This window comes from Diorhabda sublineata, chromosome X (genome assembly GCF_026230105.1).
Source record: "Diorhabda sublineata isolate icDioSubl1.1 chromosome X, icDioSubl1.1, whole genome shotgun sequence".
NCBI classification, from domain to species: Eukaryota; Metazoa; Arthropoda; class Insecta; order Coleoptera; family Chrysomelidae; genus Diorhabda; species Diorhabda sublineata.
The window spans coordinates 21,769,860-21,792,971 of NC_079485.1; the positions used below are offsets into that span (position 1 = coordinate 21,769,860).

At 29.0% G+C, this 23,112-nt stretch overlaps 1 protein-coding gene across 1 annotated transcript in view; it reads right to left on the reverse strand.

The window, feature by feature from the left end:
* Positions 1-18,228: 18,228 nt before the first annotated feature.
* LOC130451429 (uncharacterized) overlaps positions 18,229-23,112 on the reverse strand; it is an 84,112-nt gene continuing 79,228 nt past the window's right edge. The window contains exons 3-4 of the mRNA XM_056790437.1: positions 21,200-21,285; positions 18,229-20,953 (exon numbers count right to left, since the gene is read on the reverse strand). Coding sequence (XP_056646415.1) covers positions 20,490-20,953; positions 21,200-21,285 — 550 coding nt within the window. The 3' untranslated portion in view covers positions 18,229-20,489. The remainder of the gene's footprint in view (positions 20,954-21,199; positions 21,286-23,112) is intronic.

Here is a 23,112-nt window from a genome sequence, read left to right on the forward strand (position 1 = left end):
ATCACAAATTCATATTATTGTTGTAATAAGAAATGAGAGCAGAATTCATAATTAATATAAAACAAAAAGTATTACTTAAAAGCAATAATTTTAATCAAGAAATGAAGTTATCAGACATCCTTCAAACTGTTTTGATAGATATAAGGATTGCCATATACTGGTCTTTATTGTATTAATGATTCACTCATTATTCAAAGCGATTCATATTGAATCATGGAGAGTTTGATGTTATGATATTGAGAATTCACTTTTACCTAACTGAACCTAATCATTGTTTTGTTGATTCATTGAGTATCTAATTATTACATTTTATGTCATAGATAATGTAACACTAACGATAATTATACACGCTCACGGCCATCTGGTCAGGTTACGTTATTATTATATATTATATTATTATATATTAACAATTATTCGTCAATAAGCCTTTACATGAACATCCAAAACCATTATTTTCTGATATTCTCATATCTTCTATAAACAATTGAGAGTTTTTTATTGGAATTAGATGATTTTTAGATTTTTTTACAGACGAAAATTATCGACATATTACTTATAACGTTTTGATACGTTGCCTCAGTTGATGAAAAAACAGAATATTATCAAGAGCAACATTGGTGCGACGGAAAATTTGATTTATACTAGTAACTGATTTGATTACAACGATAATATTTCATTTTAAGATGAACCGTTGAATTGGCAACGTTGTGCGGATGCCTGAGTGCAAATAATATAGATATACAGAAGCCAGAGTGTCCGCTAAATGGTCAATATATACACGGATGTCAATATGACCGTTCATTTAATCCTACATATACAAATAAGCGATACCAGAGCCATACAACAGAAACCCTGTGAACTTTAATTTAAAATCCATTCAAATATGGTGTAAATTGCACTCCCACCCATTTTTACCTTATGTGATAGCTGATGAAATTCCAAGTCGAATGCACTATCTTTTTTCGATTTGCAAATTGGCATCTGTATATTGGATTCCACTTTACCGCTGATGCCACCTTAACCGCAATTCTAACATGGGGGGATTCCACTTCACGCCGCTAATGTATATATATATATATATATATATATATATATATATATATATATATATATATATATATATATATATATATATATCGTCAGTTTGGAAGAAGAATATCTCAAAAAATGGCATTTTTCAGGAGAGCCATTTAAAGTTTTCATATTGATTTTTGTTAAAATGGTCAGTAGGTAATTTCATATTTCTATTATTCAATAATCAGGAGGAACAATGTGAAATGTCTGTGTTTGGATTCTTGCATGTCTAAAAACCTCCCCCTTATCTGCCACTTTCATCCCCTCTTCTTAAATGTGATAGTATTCCCCAAAAAGAAATTCAAATACTTTTGAAGATAAAATTTTGTTACAACAAGAGTTTGATAAAAAAACTAATGAATTAAAAAATGTTTATTGTGTAAATCACAGAAAAACATTATGTTTCATAATAACATGATTGTTTACAATTTTTTTTTAACCAAATTGAATTACAAAATCATTCTTTGTTTTCTCCCTGTAGATAAGATTACAATTTATTTTTGCAACTTTAAAATGTTAATGATAACGTTATTATAGACTAGTGTAAGAACCTTGGTAAAATGATGTTAAAGCTCAAAGTTAGTCCTAGAAATAGTTCAAATTCAAATTCGTAACACAAAATTGTTGTATAATTTTTTGAATTATTGATTAGTAAGTTGTTGACAATCTTCTAAACAAATTAAAAAATAATGAAACCAGACATGTAGAAAAAAATGAATAGTACAACTACAATAACATAACCTCACTTAAAAAAATAAAATAAATATAAGCAATTCTAAGTTATCAAAAAACGTTTTATAATACTGAGGCATGACAGCGACAGATTTTTTAGTCTTGGCAAAAAGAGCCAACAAACCTTTCTTTTTTTTCTCACTTATTCCCACCTTCTTCTTGTAAGCCCTTTTCAAAGGTCCAAATGTACCCTGTTCAGGAATTGAAGAAACACGCTTGCCACCACGCTTGTTCTGCTGCAAAACATCCACGCACATGAATTCCAATTGCGCATACGACGTTTTAACTAGAAGATGTCCAGGGTTTGCCTTGGTTACCTTAACAACGCTCACATCAGCAATGCGAATTGTTTCATTATTCTCGTTTTTAAAAATTTACTTCATTCCCATGTCCTTTGACAATTCTTTGAGATCGAAAAAATCTTCAAAACCCATTTCATGGACAATGTACGGTTTACCATTCTTTTTAGCTTGCCTGACCAAGCTTAAATACTGCTCTGGTACGTAGATGGGAGCTCTTTTTTTAAACTGCCTGATTGACCGTTCAATTACAGAATGAATGTGATCCCCTTCATTTTGCGTGTGCCCGGCTACAAGAAATTTGTGCGTGATGGAATTTATATTTTCCAAAACTGAAACAGCATTGATATACAAAGCAAAAATATACCGATTTTTGTTTGCCCCACACAATTATCTGAGTAGAAAATAATATCTATTTTTCCAGTCGCTTTTTCGTTACAAGTTTGCAAATAGGACCAAACGCAGGAACCTATTTCAATGGCCCCCCTGTTTGCAAGACTTTCATGCCACATGTAACAGAAAGCGTCAGTCGTTTTCAATTCATAAATTGATAGATTGTAAACGTTCAATTTTGATACTTAATAAAATGAAGAGGAATCACCTTGTGGGCATGGAAGAGCTGCTTGTAAATCGTATACTGCCACGACAGTATTGGGTGATTCCTTGTCAGTTGACTTCTCAATTCTTACTAGATCTTTCTCTTGTATGTGTTTGTTATAGTCTTCCAGCAGGTTTTGTTTCTCTTCTTCTGTGCAATTTCGAAAACCTTCACAATAGTCACAAGCGTCTTTTTTGGGAACGAAAAAGGAGATATTAAACTCCTCCTTGAAAATATTATAATACATCAGCTAATTGACATGTGGCTTCTTCACTTCTTCACATAACTCCACATAATCTCGATGAAGGTCTCTGACAGTTTTCCCTCCTTCTATATATTCCATCTTTGATTCAGACCGGCAGATATTTTGGTTTGTAATAGTTTTGCTCAGAAAAGTGCGATGAAACTCTTTTCTTCACTGTCCACTTTTTGAGATATAATAAACTTTCACAAAACAAACGAACTTTCTGAAGCGACTTCACAATGCTAACTGAAATGTAATGGTCTTTCTCAAAACTTCAAAAGGGAGGGGAGATGTCATAGTTTCAAGCAGAGCGCCCTGGCGGTTTGAATAAAAGTACAAGTTAGAACAGTGTTCCACATAATTTCTCACACGATTTTGTGTTATTCTATCGATAAAACATAAAAATCACATTTTTGAGATGTAATAGTCTTCTTCCAAACCGACGATATATGTCACCTACGCCATTGCCCTTAGGTGGACAGTATATTGTGCTGATTAAGAACTTATTTTATTGTAGAATTGCTTAGTTTGTGTACTGAAAGATTATTTAATTCACGATTGTAATAAAAAATATCAGTCTTGTAATTGAAGTTGTTGGTAGATTTTATGTTAGAATAAAGTTAGTTTTTAAAAATACGGTTCCAGTAAATTAAAAGTTAAGTGGCGCAGTCAGTAGGATAGTCAATCGAAAGTTAAAGCATATAACATCCGGTTCGTTTCTACGATTTGTTGACTATTCGAACAAGTAAAGTTAAATTATTGGAACTCTTTGTTGGGCGAACCGAGTATCTCAACTAGAAGATCTGTGTTGTGCTAGAAACCGGAAGAATCAAGAGGATATTGGTTGTTCCTGTGCAGTCCGAGCCAATGGAAAGGATCTTCATTCTATTGCTGTAAGTGTTTTTAATGTCATATAGAGGAAATATTAATTATTTACTTGACACATCTGACGATTCTGACTCAAATTCTGATTCAAATAACTCAAATTCAGGCTCAAACTCTGTTAATACTTAAATAAAATTTAACTTAGCATCACCAAAACTCTTTTCTACGAATAATTTTGATAAAATGGCTACTCCATAAATACCTATTTTAAAAAAAGGGTATCTTGATATGATACCCGAATTTGATGGAAACAATGCATTACTTCCTAGATTTATAGAAATTTCAGAGAAATTAGTAAGTAAGTTTTATAATATTGTGGATGTAGGGGATTTTCAAAACAAATATTTGATGTCCAGCATCTTAGCAATAATAAAAGGTGAAGCAGCCATAAACATTTCTTCTTGTACGATAAGAACTTGGGAAAATCTAAAAGATGCACGTCTTAATACTTACGCTGACTAAAGAGATATTTACACTTTAAATATAGAACTTTCAGAAATGAAACAAGGTAATGAAACGCCTTTCGAATTTTATAATAGAATTCAACATTTATTAAATCTTCAAATTTCTTATCTCACGACACATTCTAATGTTAGTGAACATTTAATTTTGGGTAATTACTTTAAAAATTTGACTCTCAGATTATTGCTACGCGGTTTAAAAGGCACATTAAGACGTACGAAAAATCCAGAAAATTTGAATATTGCTTTAAATGTTCTTACAAATGATTTTCAAGTTTATATGACCCAGAATAATCATCCGAAAAATGTTTTTTCATCCTTGAATACGCAAAATAATTCACATAAAAATAAAACCAATTTCCAAAAAAATGTAGCATATGACCTCCTAGGCAAAATTCTATTCCGAATTATCAATATACTAATCGAAATTCCGCATCAAACCCGCAAAATCGTCCATCAACTTCCTATATCCCTTCTAACATGAATAATACAAACTTTTCTAATAATGGTCAAAACGTCTTTAAACCCAATCAGAACCAAAGATTTCCAAATCCCACTCCAATGAGTATGTCTACAAGAAATACATCTAGACCCCAACCTCAAAATTATCAAAATAGATTCCAACACAATCCGAATCAACCTAGAAATTTTATCTCGTAAGAACTCCATAATATAGACGATTCTGATTGCACTAAGGATAAATCCGATAATTTTTTAGAGACACCAGCCTCGGAACCAAACCAAACATGATCGAATTATTAAATTTAAATAATTCAGAAAGCGTTTTACCCTAGATTTTCCAGAACAAAATCTTAAAGTTTTAATTGATACTGGTAGCACAAGATCCTTTGTGACACTAGCAGTTGCTGAGAAATATTTCAAAAAATCTTTTGTCAAAAAACCCTTCCATGTAAAATCTGCCTTCGGTAGCAGTCAACAAAATTTCTGCACACTCCTTCCAATCCCTAAAATGTTTATTTATAGGAAACCGCTCAATTTAGAATATTGCGTTTTCAAATTTCACGATCATTTTGATTGTTTGTTAGGATTGGATAATTTAAAAATACTCAATGCAATTATCGATTTAAATAATAATTTGCTTATGATTCCTTATAGTCAAATTAAATTGAATTACTTTGATATTAAAACTGGATCCACGAATTGTATAGTAGTGCCTCCACGTTGTGAACAAGTAATTAAATTAAATATTGAAAATGTAAAAAATGGTAATGTAATTATACCATATACACGAATTGGGAAATTAGAAATCCCTGAATGTTTAACAAAAGTTGAAAATAATATAGCTTTATGTACAATTTTAAATCCTTCAGAATCCAACTTTCGAGTAGATTTAAGCCCTTCTATTAGTGTTGAGACATTCGATGAATACGAACAAAGTCTCAACCCAAATTTTAATGAAATTTATTGTGAAAATGTTAAATTTGATGTTTCGAAAGTTAGAACTGAACACATGAATTCCGAAGAGAAACAATCTGTATTAAAATTAATTCAAGAGTATAGTGATATTTTTCATGTTGAAGGAAATCAGTTCACCTTCACAAGTAAAATAAAACATCACATTAAAATTTCTAATGAAATACCTATTTATTCAAAATCATATAGGTACCTTGAGATTCACCAAACGGAAATTCAAAATCAAATACGAAAAATGTTAAGTGATAATATTATTAGACCATCCAATTCTCCATGGTCTAGCAACATTTGGATAGTCCCAAAGAAGCTAGATGCTTCTCAAAAGTCGAAGTTTCGACTCGTTGTTGACTATCGAAAACTGAATGAGATCACAATTGGAGATCGATATCCATTGCCAGATATTACAACGTTACTAGATAAGCTTGGACGTTGTCAATATTTTACAACATTAGATCTCGCTTCTGGTTTCCATCAGATCGAAATGGCTGAGGAGGATATTCCGAAAACAGCCTTTAATGTAGAAAATGGGCACTATGAATATGTGCGCATGCCCATGGGTCTGAAAGGAGCTCCTGCAACCTTTCAAAGGGTCATAGACAATATCCTAATGGGTATACAGAACGAAAAATGTTTGGAGTACCTTGATGATATAATTGTGTTCAGTACCAGTTTACAAGAACACGTCTCAAATTTAAAAGAAGTATTCAATAGATTAAGAGAGTCTAATTTTAAATTACAAATTGATAAATGCGAATTCTTGCGAAAAGAAGTAGCATATCTGGGACATATTGTCACGCCAGAAGGTGTAATACCGAACCCAGATAAAATTTTAGCAATTCAAAAATTTCCAATACCAAAAAATTCAAAACAATTAAAAGGTTTCTTTGGACTCTTAGGGATTACCGAAAATTTATAAAAATTTTTTCAAAATTAACTAAACCATTAACTATTAGACTGAAAAAAGATGCAATTATTAATGTAAACGATTCAGATTACGTCGAATGCTTTGAAATGTGTAAAAATCTGTTGATGAATGAACCAATACTTCAATATCCAGATTTTACAAAACCCTTTAACCTTACCACAGACGCCAGCAATTATGCTTTAGGTACTGTTCTAAGTCAAGGCAAAATAGGCTCTGATTTACCTGTGGCTTACGCCAGCAGAACCCTAAATGATTCAGAATGCAACTATTCTGTAATCGAGAAAGAACTTCTTGCCATAGTTTGGGCAACCAAATACTTCCGCCCCTAACTTTTTGGCAGAAAATTTACAATAGTTACCGATCATAAACCACTCCAGTGGTTATTCTCACTTAAAGATCCAAGTTCAAAACTTGTTAGATGGCGCTTGAAACTTGAGGAATATGATTATGATATCGTATACAAAAAGGATGCTTTAAATACCAATAGCGATTGTTTATCCCGAATTCAAATAAATATCAATGAAACTGAATTACAAGAACCTCAATGTTCTAAAAAATTATTAGTTTATAAGTACAAATTTAATAAAAAGCTCTTATCAATTCCCGATGATAATGTATCGCTAATAGTTGAAACAGATAATGAAAGTAATAATAATGAGAATGACGACGAAGATATAACTGTTCATATAAATGAGGAAAATCCTGTAATTGGTATACTAATTTCAGATTCAGCGATAAATGTTGGTAAAAATCAATTAATATTTTCAGAAGTAAATTTCGAACCAGCCGTACCTACTATTATGAAACTGTATGAAAATAAACAAAGAATTGTTGTGCAATTATCTAAAAACAATTTTGAGCAAGATGTCATTAATTTCGTGAAAGAATACATAGTACCAAAAACTAAATATTTTATTTATTTCGAAGACCCAATTTATGAAAAATTCAGTGTCGTTCTACAAAATCACTTTCAAGATTCTCAAATTGACTTTGTTAAATGTAATAAAAAATTAATAGATGTTCCTTTAAATGAAATTAAAGAAGTATTTCAAAATTACCACGAAGGTAAGACTAATCATAGAGGACTAGATGAAACTGAAAATCAATTAAAAGCTTTGTATTACTGGCCAAATCAAAGAGCATCTATACAAACTTATATAAACGAATGTGAAGTTTGCCAGTTAAACAAATGCGATAGAAAACCAATAAATCCATTTTTAAATGTTGCCCCTACAGCTACTAAACCTTTCCAAATTTTGCATTTAGACACGATAACCTTAGAAAATAGTAAATTTCTTACGATAATAGATTCATTTTCCAAATATGGTCAAATGTATGAATTAAAATCTAGACAAGGAATAGAGGTAGCTCATAGTCTAATTAAATATTTTACACACCACTGTATACCAGAACAAATAATTTCGGACAATGGAACTGAGTTAAAAAATTCTGTTGTAAAAGAACTATTAGAAACGCATAAAATTAAAATTCATTTCATAAGTTCCCAACATCCAGAATCGAATGGAATTGTTAAGATTCCACTCTACGATTATTGAACACGTCAAACTTTTAAATAATCAAAAAGATTTTAAAAATGAGACTATTGAAAATAAGATACTTTACGCATTATTAGCCTATAATAATAGCGTTCATTCTGCAACAAAACTGAAATCAAACGAAATAATTACCGGACACATAACCAGTAACACACCTTTCGATATAGAAATTGATCAACAAGTAGTTAATAATTATATACTAAATCATAAAGCTAAAATGAAAATTTTATACTCGAATTTAAATCAAAAATTACAGGAAAACAAAACCAAGAAAAATTGCAAAATCAAAAAGAATGCAATATTCTGTTAGTCCCCAAATAATTGATAATTTTAATAAGGCAATTCAGGACATTCAGTATAATGAAAAATTATTAAAAACAAAAATATTTGAGATAAGAGATATTCTAGATTTTAAAGCAAATGCGGAAAATATTAAATATTTGAAAGAGTTATTCAACGAACTTCTTATCACATTCAATGTAATTTAAGACATTTTAGAAACGGTTGAAAATTCCTTGACCTTCTGTAAACTTAGAACATTACATCCAAGTATTATAAAATCTCACGATTTATTTGTAGAGTTGCAAAAAGTGCATTATTATTACCAAGCGGAATTACCCTTTGAATAAAAACATAAAAATATTTTAGAATTTGAAGCCGTCATAGACGTAGTTTGTAAAGTAGAAAATAACCAAATACAATATTTTTTATCGATACCCATTAACTATGATATTTTATTTAATCTTTTTTATATGTTACCTATACCTACAGAAATTGAAACAGAATACGTAACATTAATACCTAATTCAAAATTTTTACTTAAATCAAATAATGTCATTAAACCTCTAAATGACATTTGTACTTGCGGCAATATTTTTCAATGTCCTAACCATTTGCAAGACAATAATAATTATGGATACGAAGAAAACATATTGCTAGCAGGAAATTCTACATATTGTCAATATACAAAAATTGAAATAATTAAGAATCACATTGAAATTATTCCGGAGATAAATCAATTTTTAGCAATATTTCCCGAAGAAGAAAAATTAATCATAAAATGTAAGCAAGAAACTGAATTGGAACTCTTAAAGGCATTTATTTAATAGAAAATTCAGCATATAAAATTATATTTAGGAACCAAGAGTTAATATTTCAACAAAAAACGTTTGGACAACCTTTTGTAATAAATGAATTAAATTTGAAATTAAATCAATTACACGTTTCTCCAATGAAGATTGATTTAAAAAGATTAAAATTAAAGGATATTCCAAATCAACTGGTAACGCCAATATTCATGGATAACACTAATTTTCACATTCCCAGTATTTGGACTATTCTTCTTTATACAGCATTGATACTGGCCTTCTTATGGATTTTGTATATGAGGAAACATTCAGGAAGGACAAGTAAGGCAACATGCCTGCGGGTGATTCTTACTAACCTAACCTAACCAAGATGGGATCCAGCTTCCAGGAGAAGCTTCCTTCTAAAGGGGGAGGTGTCACCTACGCCATTGCCCTTAGGTGGACAGTATATTGTGCTGATTAAGAACTTATTTTCTAAATAAATTCTAATATAATAACTACAAATAATTTAATTGACTACTGCTATATATTTGAGATGTAAGGACTAGGCAAACATTAATTTTTCTTATTAGTTTGATTTTATTCTTATTTTGATATTCATGATGAAGGTGATCTATTGATCAATATAAATACGCAAATTGTCATTTTCAATATTACATTTTGATAAAGACTTAAAGAAAAGCGGAAATGTCAATGTTTCTAAATATTCTTGATTTGAGGATTATTTCAAAATTCAAATCTAAATAAAACTGTTGATTGAACCGCGTTGGAATTTTAAAAATTCTGGACGTTTTAGCTCCCATTTTAGTGCCATTATATTATTGGCGAGAGGGGTAATAAATATAAAGAGATCGGCTTCTCGGAGAGTTATAGAGGAAATGTTGTTGGCCGGAATCGTATTGGAGCAAAGTAGATGAAGAAAGTGTTTCCAAGTTGTCGGCAATCTCTTGCTATCGTCTTTTGTGTTCAGATAGTTTAAACGTTTCTCTATTTCGATAGCTTCTCGAATAATCCTGGACTTGAAGGAGCTGAATGGGGCGATAATGTTGGTTCTATTGAAATCAATTGTGTGTCCGGTATGTATACGATGTTGGGAAAGGGTGGAAGAAATATCGGAATTAGTAACAGACAAGTGTACCTTGTCTCTAACGTAAATACGTCGATTTGTCTGGCCTATATAGGAACAGTGGCAATTTGTGCAGGGGTTTCATACATGCATGGTGTTCAATGGATATTTTGTCTTTGACGGATCTGATTGTGAATACCGTGGGGTTTGAAGATTTCACATATTTTGCCTGTTTCACCTTTGATGTAAGGAAGAGATACCTCCAGTTGATCTTTAAACTAGTGGTGGAGGATGGAGTTGTTGGAGATGAAAATTTGTGGATGCTTCTAGAAATTTGGGATTTGTTGCAACATTTTTTGTTTCTGTGACCTCACATTCTTCAAAGCTTCTCGTAACTATCATGTCATACCTAATTCCTTCAACTCAAACATCACACCAAATCATCATCAATTTCTCGTATCCTCAACAAAGCCAGTTTTTATCTTCTTAGACATTCCATCCATACTACTAGAAAAAATCATATTTTCCTCAATATTTTCCACAAAATACACTCCTTCCACGTTCGCCCATTGATATGGGGCACTCTGGATCGTTTATCTAACCAGTGAGCCCAGCAGGCTGTCTTCTTGTCTATGAATATTTCTTAATTGTTAATTAATGAATTGTGATAAGTGGCGGAACTAAATTTGTATTGCTTAACTTTGATTGGAAGTTGATCTTCTTATTGAGTATGTTTAGTGGCAATTACATTCAGTGGGGAATAAACTGAACGACGAAGATTATGCTGACAAAGAAAAATCCCACGCTTGTAAAGACGGTTTCCCCTTCAATTATCATAATAACGAGGACTAATTACGATATTTATTTATTATTATTAATAATATTTTTGTATTGTTAATATCAAATACCACATTCATTGTATGATTGATGTTTGTGAAGGAAACTGTAGAAGAGTGGCTAAATAGCTCGTGATCTGAAATAAAACACTACACATGATATTTAAATATATTTATTTACACACAAACACAGAAATAAAAAATTAAAGAATATATATATATATATATATATATATATATATATATATATATATCAATTTTTTTTCTTTCTAATTTCTTGGTTCGTAGGTTGTTTGGATGAAATAATCAAACTTCGATGTAACATCACATTTTTATGTTAGATATTAACTTAATGTTTCGCTCCTTCCTTTGATTGAAGCATTTTCAAAAAAATTCTTTTGAGGATGATTCATCCAAACAACCTACGAACCTAAAAAATTAGAGAGTTAAAAAAATAAAGATTTGCATTAAGATTTTCGGTGGTTTATATATTGATTAATTTCAATTAATCAATATTTCTATAAACATCACTTTGAATTCTATGATATATATATCATATATCATATATATATATATATATATATATATATATATATATATCATATATCATATATATATACATATATATATATATATATATATATATATATATATATATATATATATATATATATATATATATATATATATATATATATTTCTACAATTTCTTATTTCTTTGACCTTTTGATATATTAATGCATCTAAACGTTCTTAATTTTAGGCCTTTTAGGTTTTAAAATTAGTTTTTTTTGATAGTTTTTAAAAGAAAGATAAATTTGGACGTTTCGACTTTTCTTTAATTCTTTAAGATATTGACACTGACAATTTGCTTATTTATATTGATCTATAGGTGACCTTCATCATGAATATCAAAATAAGGATAAGAGATTAATTTAGAATTTCATTCCAATAAGAAAAAATAAGTTTTCCTTAGTTCCCACATCTCAAATATAAAGCGGTAACTATTAGAATTTACAAAATAGAGTTATAAATTTTACTTCAAATTATTTAGATCTTTTTTAAACTATCAAAAAAAAATAGACATAAAATTAAGAATATATATATATATATATATATATATATATATATATATATATATATATTTATGTTTCTGAATGTTCTTGATCTTAGGTCTTTGATTTTAAATAAGTTTTTCTTATAATTTTTTAGTAAATATTAAAATAATATACTTATGTAATTTTAAAATAAAAATATCAATTCGAATATCTTATCATTTTTTTATTCAATAGACTAAAACAACTGGGAAAAATTTTTAATTTTGATTTTTGTTTATTGTTATTTTGATCAAATATTGTTATTTTTATCTTAGTTTAGTATAATTTTTTATATTTCGAATAAAATTATATTTTTCCGAAAAATTTCCAAAAAAGATAACAGACAAATCAACTTAGATCGTGAACAGCCACGAGATACGTGTTGTTTCCAATTCAAAAATAAAATTTTTTGCCCTAGTGCTTTTCCAACAAAAAGCTTTTTAGAGGACGTCACAAACGACCACCCTATATATACATTATATATATATATATATATATATATATATATATATATATATATATATATATATATATATGTATATGTATATATATATAAAAGTGTTGAGATACAAAACAATTCTTATGTAGGTATGTAGGTTTCTTAAATAATTATATAATAAATAGAAGTGACATATTTTGTACTATTATTATTATTACTAGTGTGACATATCATATACGTTTTCGTAGAGAGTGTGTATTTATCATCGGGAAAATAATCAATGAAGGATTGTGGCGCGTTGAAATTCGCTCTCTTTAAACAAAATCATTAACTTCTTAAGTTTCTCAAAAATCAATATTCAAATTGACTTGTGATATTAATGAATATTGATTTTTGAAGCTTCCGAATTTGATGATTTTGTCAAAAAAGAAAAATTATATGATGTGGTTGAAAGTATTTTCATATCCACGTTCTAAGCGATCTATTGATCATTATAATTATGAACAATGCCAATGTTAAATTATATTTCAATAAAGACCGCAATAGACCTATGCAAACTAGTTCATGGGCGTTATTCTTGTGAGACTGTGGTAAATACCAAAGTGTATTATTTTTAATATGTATTCCAAACTTCGAAAAATTACTTATTAATCATTTGGGAATTGAAATTAATCGAGAATTGCGAAATAACACTTTTTCCTTTTTACCTTCAATCGATTCAAAATACGGTCATTGTAATTTTTAATATTGTTTTTTGGATCCTTTGAATTTGAGAGTTTATGACAAAGTCTCAATTCTCCGATTATGAATATATGGTTATTCAAAATATATATTGAAAGTCTTTACGTTGGTATTTTGTTGCCACATTCAGCATAAATATTAAAAATCAATTCCATTGAAATTTGTAGATATTAAGCAGGTTATACATCTTATTAAATTTGTAGTACTGTTCTATTTTTAAAGAATGTATACAGTTGGTGATAACTGTGTCGGTCGTGTACGTACAAACTTTGGTTTCATTTTATAACTCTATGCTACATTCATATTTCTGAGATGTATGACGTATTTTTATAAACACTTAAAGTAAGAGAACTCAAAGGTAGGCCTGCATATATATAATAGAAATAATGAATACGTACCATACAGTGGTTATGGAAGTAATTCTGAATCACACATCAATGCAAATAGTAGCTGAAAGTGTATCAGAGACATTAAAATATAGATTGAGAGGAAATTTTATGGAATGAACTACAACTTCGCAGTAATAAAAAAGAGTGGGTTCAAAACACCATTACTGGGCAGGGAACGAATGCAATTAAATGATACGCATACGTTTAGGTGCAGTGGATGTAAACAGTGTATCCAATTTGCTTATAACAATTCGCCTGTCGGTTAAAAAATCCTTAGGTGCCTTCTGCGTTACAGTTATCCAAACAATTACAGATTTAATAATATCCTTGATGCATTCAAACTAAGGATATTTCTTCTCCTTATACCTTATCATCCTTAAGTTTCCAATGAACAAAACATTTTTTAATTACTAAATTTAGTAATCATTATAGAGTTTTCTTGGGTTGAATGAGTCTCAATTCAATGACGTATTAAAGACTAACACATCTTTGTGTAAAAGATGAAGTTGGCTATATTGATGAAAAGTAATAATTTTTGAGAGAAATATACAAATAAATGTTTACATTAATTTTCACCTTTAAAAGCCATACGAAATAGGAAGATACTAAAGCTTTTCGGAAACTCTGATCGAGTTAATCCTCTAGAGTTAATATTGAAGATACGGAGAGTGGTATCAATGAAATTGTACTATTTGAAGGAATAGAGAAAGAGTATAGGTTTACCACTCTATCTCTCTCTACTCGCTGTCAAAATTAAAATTTGTTATCCTCCTCCTTTGGTGTTCCCGCCACGTGAAAGTTAGACGTCATAGCAATCCAATCAGAATAGAGTAGAGAAAAGGAGTAGTATATCGATGTTCTTTCTTTCTCTAAAAGCAATTCAGATTTACTCGAACAACTTTTCACATCTCGATCTCTTTATCTTTTGTATTAACAATATGGTTATTCCGATCATGATCTGGATGGTCGGAAAGTAATTCGGATCACGTTCACTGTCGTTTGAAGTAATAGGGCCCTAGTCATCTGATGGGATCCTTTTCAACTTAATGTATAATAATTATTATATACTAGATCGGAAAGATTGATTTCATAGAAAAATCCCCCAGTTTCGTTTTTATTTGTATTGCCAGAAAAATTCTATTAAATAATTCATATTCCCCCAAAAAGCGAAAAAAAAGGAATCTTTTAAAACCTATACTTGTGGTGGAAAAATGAAACCTTTTGAAGAAATCAAAGAGTAATTAGCTTTTTATTCATTATTCATTATATATTACATCTAAATGTAAAATTTTATATTTGCTGCTTCCAGGGTCGCGCCTTCTGCGCACGTGCGGTAGAAACTCCTGATTCTAGAGAAAAATTTATTTAATTTGGGGAAAAAATCATACTTATTTCGATTTATTTTCCTATGTACTACCTATTAATTATCATTAAGTAATTTGCACCCTAAGGTAAAGTGTAAAAGTAACGTGTGTTCTAAAAAATTATGATCTTTACAGAAAACAATTAGATTGTAATGAAAACAACCTTTGAATCTGGCACCTGAAAATTTTTATTTGCACTTCTTAGGAATACATAGAAAAATATGATTTTCTTTGAATAGACCGAAAGGCATATTCCTATAAGTGAAGTGAAAGAGTTCAACTTGTTACTGATTCTGTTATTCCATATTCAATTTTCAGCACATTTTTAGCGCAAATCAAAATATAAATACAACCTAGTGTGATATATTCAAACAAATTTTTACTATATATAGCCAAACGTGCAAAAGTGGTACCAATTAAATATTAGTTGGTTTTAATGTGAATCTGTATATTTAGAGATGAATAGAAACAATGAAGATTCTAACTATTTTTATTCAGACCAGAACGTGATGGGGTTACAATAAAAGCTATGGCAAAACTGGTTTCTCCATCGTCCAAAATGATGGTCAAAATATTTTACTTGAGCTGGGATAAAGATGCCATGATTAGAAAAGAAGTTTGGTACACAGTTTGGTTCATAAATTTACTAATATAGTATATTTGTTAAAAATAATATGTAAACAGCGTCACAATTAGTACAAAGAGCAGACATCTCAGTAGAGTAGACTAAAAGATTATCAATATATTAACAAAAAAAATAAAACTGTATTAATGAACCACGGAATATTAAAAAAATTCAATAGAATTATAAAGATGCAAGAATGCTTGGAACGGAATTTAAGACACGAAAGAGAGAATTTTATAAATGGTTCACATTCGTAAGAACGAAAAAGCTATAAATGATAAAAAAGACGTAAATAATTCAAGTAAAATTTATAGCTCTATTTTGTAAATTACAACTAAAAATAATTACAAATAGTTTAATTGATGCCTGCCACATATTTGTGAAAGCTGAGGAAAAAATATCAATAATATCAAATCAATATCAAAATATCAATATCATATTTTGATAAAGACTAAAAGAAGTCGAAACGTTAAATTTCTAAGTAACTTTCAAAAATTATAGAAGAAACTAATTTTAAAACATATATATATATATATATATATATATATATATATATATATATATATATATATATATATATATATATATATATATATATATATATATAAATTTCTTCAATTTCTTAGACCTTTTGATATAAGTGGTTTCTTATTGAGAACATGGCAATGAAACACCAAAGTGGACTAATTTTAATATATTTCCGAGCTTTCGAATACTTATGTATTCATCGTCTGGGACTGAAATTATGGTCAAATACAATAAAGAAATTTATATAAAAATAATAAAATTTCTACTTACTTATTAAGATTGTCGGTGGTTTTGAATCTTATCAATTCTTGTAAAAATTTTGTGAATTAATAAGTTTCAAAATTCAATATTCAAATTGACGTTGATAGAAATATTGATTAATTTAAAATTTGATTCTGGTTACTATAGGACTTTTTATTAATTTTTAATTGGTTTGGTTATGAATGACGTTGAATTTTTATGGGTTAGATAAGGATAAGTTGTAGGGAATGATGTTTAATATTGATTGGTTAATTTATGGATAACATTAAATTTCAATAGGCTAGGTCGTTATGAATGTAGCTGAATATATATTGGTTAGAATATATATAACAATAAATTTTATGGGTTAGGTCGTTATAGATGAAGATGAAATTTATAGGTTAGTTTGGTTAGGTGAGGTTAGTTGGTTGTTAATGGTGTTGAATTTTTATAGAATCTAAAAGATATGCATAAATTACACTAAGGTTATTCAAATCAGTTTTCTTCACTATTTTCAACAATATATGTTGTTTCTTAAAATAAACGTTTTTTGTAGTTTTTTTCAGTTGTTAAAACTTTGGCAGATTCATAATTCATATTGTGTCCTTCATGATAGACATGAGTCGCTAATGAATATATATCAGGATATAATCTGCTGTCTTGTGGGAAGTTATTTGACTGATCAGTGACCTTTTCGACTGACTAATGTTCTTTTTGTCACAATGTAAGCAAGGTATTTCATACACTATGTTAGGCAATTTATTTATTGGTGTTTTATCTTTTACTTTAGCTTTTAGTTTTTACTTTATTCTGTAAGCTATTTTAATATTGTGTTGTTTGAAGTTTAGGAGTCACTGATTTTATATATGGCAAAGATGTATAAATATATGGAATAGAAATGTTAGAAGTGACGTTTGAAAATGATGATTCAATGTTTATGTCAATGTCAGATGTATTATACAACATTCGTTTTAGAAGATATGGAGATATGAGTTTTCATAAAAACGCTTGTTTATATTTTAATGCTTTTTTTTTCATCTGTTTCATTAAATTAATTTTAGTGTTATGTGGGTGATATGAATGATACAGAACATGGTTTCCTATATCAGTCAATTAAAATTTTATTATCTTCCTTTCTTATTAATTTAGTATCAAGAAAAAGTAAATATTTTTCAGTATTCTCCTTTTCTAGTTTATCCACTTTGGTATATCATTGCCACGTTTCACAATTTAAAGATATATATATATATATATATATATATATATATATATATATATATATATATATATATACATTTAGTTCGTTCTCATGACAATCTAATTGTTTTCTGTAATGAAATAAATTTTTCAAACTTCTATGTTTTTTCTACTTTATGGGGGATACAAATTGGTTAATGAATATATATATATATATATATATATATATATATATATATATATATATATATATATATATTCATGAATACAGAAGGATTCTTCATATATATGTATGTATATATATTTTATAATAGATAAAAAATTGTCGTTTCGACTAATTTTATAATATATATATATATATATATATTGATAAAGACTTAAAATTATTATGATTATGAATGAGCTACGAAAACATCATTTTTGTACATTAAGTTTACTAAATTTGTTTTAAAGTAATGTTTTTAAAATGTACAGAAATAAATTATCTACAAGTTTCACTAGAGTATCTTGATGTAATATTGTATAATATTAATAAATACAGATTAATACGAGTACTTTCTTATTTCACTTGTACCAGGCTTACTATTAAATTAAATAACAATATTTTTTGCTAGCTTACTCTCATATTAAATACTAGTGTTTATCTTTACTATCGTTTTGATTTGATAAAAATTTCAAGTATTAATTAATACTTAACTTTAATGTCACGCTGTAACTGGATTTTTGTTTTCTTGACGTATATAATTCTAATTAATTATGACGAAAAATATGTTTTTGAATAGTTGTATCAGAATATCAGCATATTAATTATACAACATTTTTGAAAAACGAGACCGAGTTTAAGTATGTATGAGAACGTTTTCAACTACTCTAGGTTTACAGACAATTCTGTGCATTATTGGATTGAACATTTCAAAAAAGGTATGACAAGATAACAAGAGACACGATCACCTACGGAGAGAAAAACAAAAGACTGTGTGATCTTTCTAAAAAAATTTTTTCAAGATTTTCCTAAAATGTAGTACAATAGACTGTCAAATTAAGCACAGAGACATCTACCTGGCTTCGCCGTTTGCGTCAATTTCAAAGGAAGCTCCTCCTAAGCAGCCCTACAATATAATTTTTTTAAATTATGACTTTTTCTTCGACCTTTTAAAATATCTCATGTATGATTCGATTTGACCAGGTAGACTAGCTAATGACCCAGTAGTTACGGATATCAGAGTACTTTATGAATCTGAAGGGCAAATAAAAACTAAGCTATAATGACGACTACGCATGATTACCCAAAAGACCTAAACCAAGAAGCTCTCTGCCAAAGCCAAAGTGGTACCAAAGCAGAATATCAATTTCTCAAAAGAACGTGTCATACCTAGTCATTGTCACAGCTTTAACGACCGTTTGCCACAAAAGAAAAACTTCAAATTATGCTGGGTATTATATCTTCAAATATTTAAATGTCTTTAAGACTGTTTTTTTAAAGAAATTTTCGAATTTAACTTTGTTCAATAATATAATATGTTAAATACTTAACTTACACTCTGTTACATTATAATTATTATTACAGTATAATTATCTTTATAAGACTATGTGATTTCGTCAATTAGTATTGATGTCCTCAATTACAAGGTGAATTAATGAATATTAATAAAAGTGTAATTGAACTTAAAATGTTTAAATACTAAAATAATAGGTGTAATGTTTAACAAATAAAAAGACTGATTGCATTGTAATAAAATAAATGAATAAATATAACGTTCTTGTTTTTTAATTCCTTGTAGAAAATAATGTCAGTTATGTAAATTTATATATAGTATCTATACAAAATGATGCAATTTTTTCTTTCTCCTGAAAATTTGCTATTTTTGACATCCGTGCTGTTAAAACTTCAACGACGTATGGTATGGTAAGCTAATAGTCCTGACACAAAGTCATTTTGAGATGTAATTGATAGTTGCTTACTAGTTTTATCAAATTCATCCCGAAATTTACATGGGCTGTCTCTCATTTTATTGAAATATGGTATTCTCTTGACTAAAATGAAATAAGAAATTAGATTTAAATTAAGCCCTGGCGCCGTCAAACTGTAATTAATGCCAAAAGGGGAAGAAAGCCTTTTTATTTTTTCTCAGAACTTGTTCCAAATTCCTTTTTGTTCATTTATTGGTAATTTTGTGTCTTTCTAACGATAAAACATTAATTTTCTTAGGGAGTGTAGTTATAATTTGAAAACTGCTTGGAATTTTCTATTTAGCAATGGATTCCATTATAAGAAAAATATAAGAAACAAGTTTAAAAACGGCCAATCTGTATTTATATTTTTTACTCTAATACAAATGAAAGGTGACATTTAACATATGAAAAGTGTAATGACATAGCCCGGAATGAGCCAAGAATATTCAGTTTCACTTGAAAATTTCAAAGGATCTATTTGATGCCTTTCAAAAAACGGCATTAATAATAAAAAAATAACTATCAATCAATCATAAAAAATAACCAAAGCTGATTTTCATTTCAAGAATTGAGTAACTTTTTGAACGACTTTAGGTATTCCTTTGGTTCTAAGAGTATATTTGATTTTGATATATTAGTCACTATTTCATTATTAATATAATTCTAATGAAGTTTGGTTTCTCCTATATGTTTTTTTATTTTGGAAATATCAAAAAAGTCATACTAAAGTTGATAATTCATGAGGAGAATTAGTAGTACATACACTACTTAACTCCATTGTCACATTTGGCATACCAGGACTAACTGATCCGCTAGCTTCTCTAGGATGTGACATTTTAGTAAGATTTAAATTTTCTCCACTTGGAGGAGTTGTAGTTGAGGGTCTTAAAATGTATGGACCATTATGAACAGATGCTATTGGATGACCAAAACTGCTAACATAAGAATGATTTAGATGGGTTGCGGGAACCGATGTAATGCTATGGAGAGAGTTGTGGTGTTGAGATGTCGTTTCTTGATGTTGTAGAGCCAATTCCCTGACAGCATTAGTTTTTTCCTTTTGCCAAATAAAAACATTATGAACCATGGCACAGCCGCAGAATATTATGCCCAATCCAATGAAAACACTCGTCACTATGGCTGGTGTAGAGTGGAATTGGATGAATGTATATAAAATAATTCCTGAAAAATCAAATAAAAACGAATTAAGATCATTGAAGACATCATTTATAGAATTTGATGCTAAAGTGGTTGAAATTGGACTATGTGACATCCTATTTAGAATTTAGAAATTTACTGTCCATAAAAAGTCTTTTTATGGAAATTAGCTACACTACAATTCAAAAAAATTTCAAAACTGTTATAGAATGAATTTGAATTTAAAAAAAGGAAAACAATCCCACTTAACTGAAGTCTTCTTCAACTTACCTGTGAGAAAAACTGGAATTGAGACAAAAAAACCTCCGACTGCACATACCCTACTTATTGATGATTTTTGTAAATATTTATTTGTCCTGAAACAAAGAAACAATATATCAATATTATTGTCCATTTGGTACCATGTCGAGTTGAAAACCTGCTGAATCGAATACATTAACTGTTTCGATTTTCCATTGTTTTTTGAATATGATTATTAATATTTTATTCACTATCTGATTACAAATTTAAAATGATATTTCTTATTTAATTTGTAAAAGCTGTAATTAAAGCCGATGATCAGTAAACGTCGGGCTGGATTATTAAATAAAAATGTAAACGGCCCAAACATTTTACTTAACCGATTTTATCAAAGACAATTTACCATTGTAATTGCTTGATCAAATTCCCTCATCAATTAAATTGAGTTCTAACATTATCGTACTTCTACACATATTTGATAGATAAGTAAAAACTCTATTACATCAAAATCTTCGCGACTATGAACTGGAAGGGACCTGTACTAGGCCTAACCTCCTTTATTAACAGATTTCTTTTGGGAATTATGTGAAATTTATTGATAATGACTACATTATGCGGCTAGTTTTAGAACTAGACAATCAGATAAAAATACGAGTTTTTACATATTACTGGAGATAACATGTTAAGAATGTTCTCTAATTAAAACTTTCGTCAGATTAAATGTAATTTTTTATGTATTTGGCAAAATTAATTCTATATTATTTTATTAATAATAATAAACACAAAAAACAAAAAAATATGTACCAAGTTTAAAGCGTATCAATTGAATCACGGAAAGGGTAAGAGGTGAAGAAACGATTAAAACTTTGAATAATGTTCTGTGTTATTAACATAAATGGTATGTTTATATTCGATAACTAACAGCACGGCGTTTGTGTCATTTTCATGCCTTTAATCAATAACAGTTTTAACGACATAACACAAAATTTTTATTCTCACGACTTAATTTGGTTTGGTTGCTCGAGTTTAATTTGGAAAACAGCGGCTTTAATTTGAATCCTTAATCGTGTCTTTTGTTAAAATTTGTATCTTATGAACCAGTTGTGGCCTGTAAACAATTTTAGGTGTTCTGCAATTTCTGCGAAAAAAAAATTCAGTTTGTATAAGTTTTGTCGTCTTTGGCAAATCTTTACCGAGGTATTTACTATCCTTTACTACTTTATTGGTCAAATTATACAGATTTAATACTTCCAGCAACTTAACCATGAGAGATTGTTCACTACACTAAGGTATGCTTTGGGACTCACTTCGCGTTACATCGAATGCATGAAAAATGCTACGATTATGGAAAGTAGAAACGCGCAGAAAACGTTCGATCTCCCAGGTGAATATTACTTCAAGAGAGTAAATCGGAAGGTAGGTGGACTATTAATCGGTTGTTTATCAAGGCGACTACGAATTATTAAAATATTTCTTTTGGATAAGCAATAGAAAATGTATTAGATTTATATTATGTAATTTCATTTATTACCACTTTTAATTAACAATTTCTTTGAGAGCTCTACAGCACTTATTCACTAACCGCCCCTATAAAGAACACATTTCGTCTGCTTTGAATTATGTGTGAAGCTTTTAGTTGGAATTCTTTATTGATGTTATCACAGATAAAAAGATTAAGATGTTTGATTTTATTCACAGATTCTATTTGCTATAAATAAATATGAAATGATTAAATGAAGAAAAGAAGTGGAACCAAAGAACAGCAACATCTTTGGATGAAAAAATGAATAATTTTCATTATTTATTATATCTTATTATACATATATGAAATTGTAAAGAAGGCTTTGCCAGATATAGTATGAGCGGTTTTTTATTAGGAAGGTGGCAACGAAACACCAATGTGGACTAACTTTAATATATTGCCCGAGCTTTCGAATACTTAT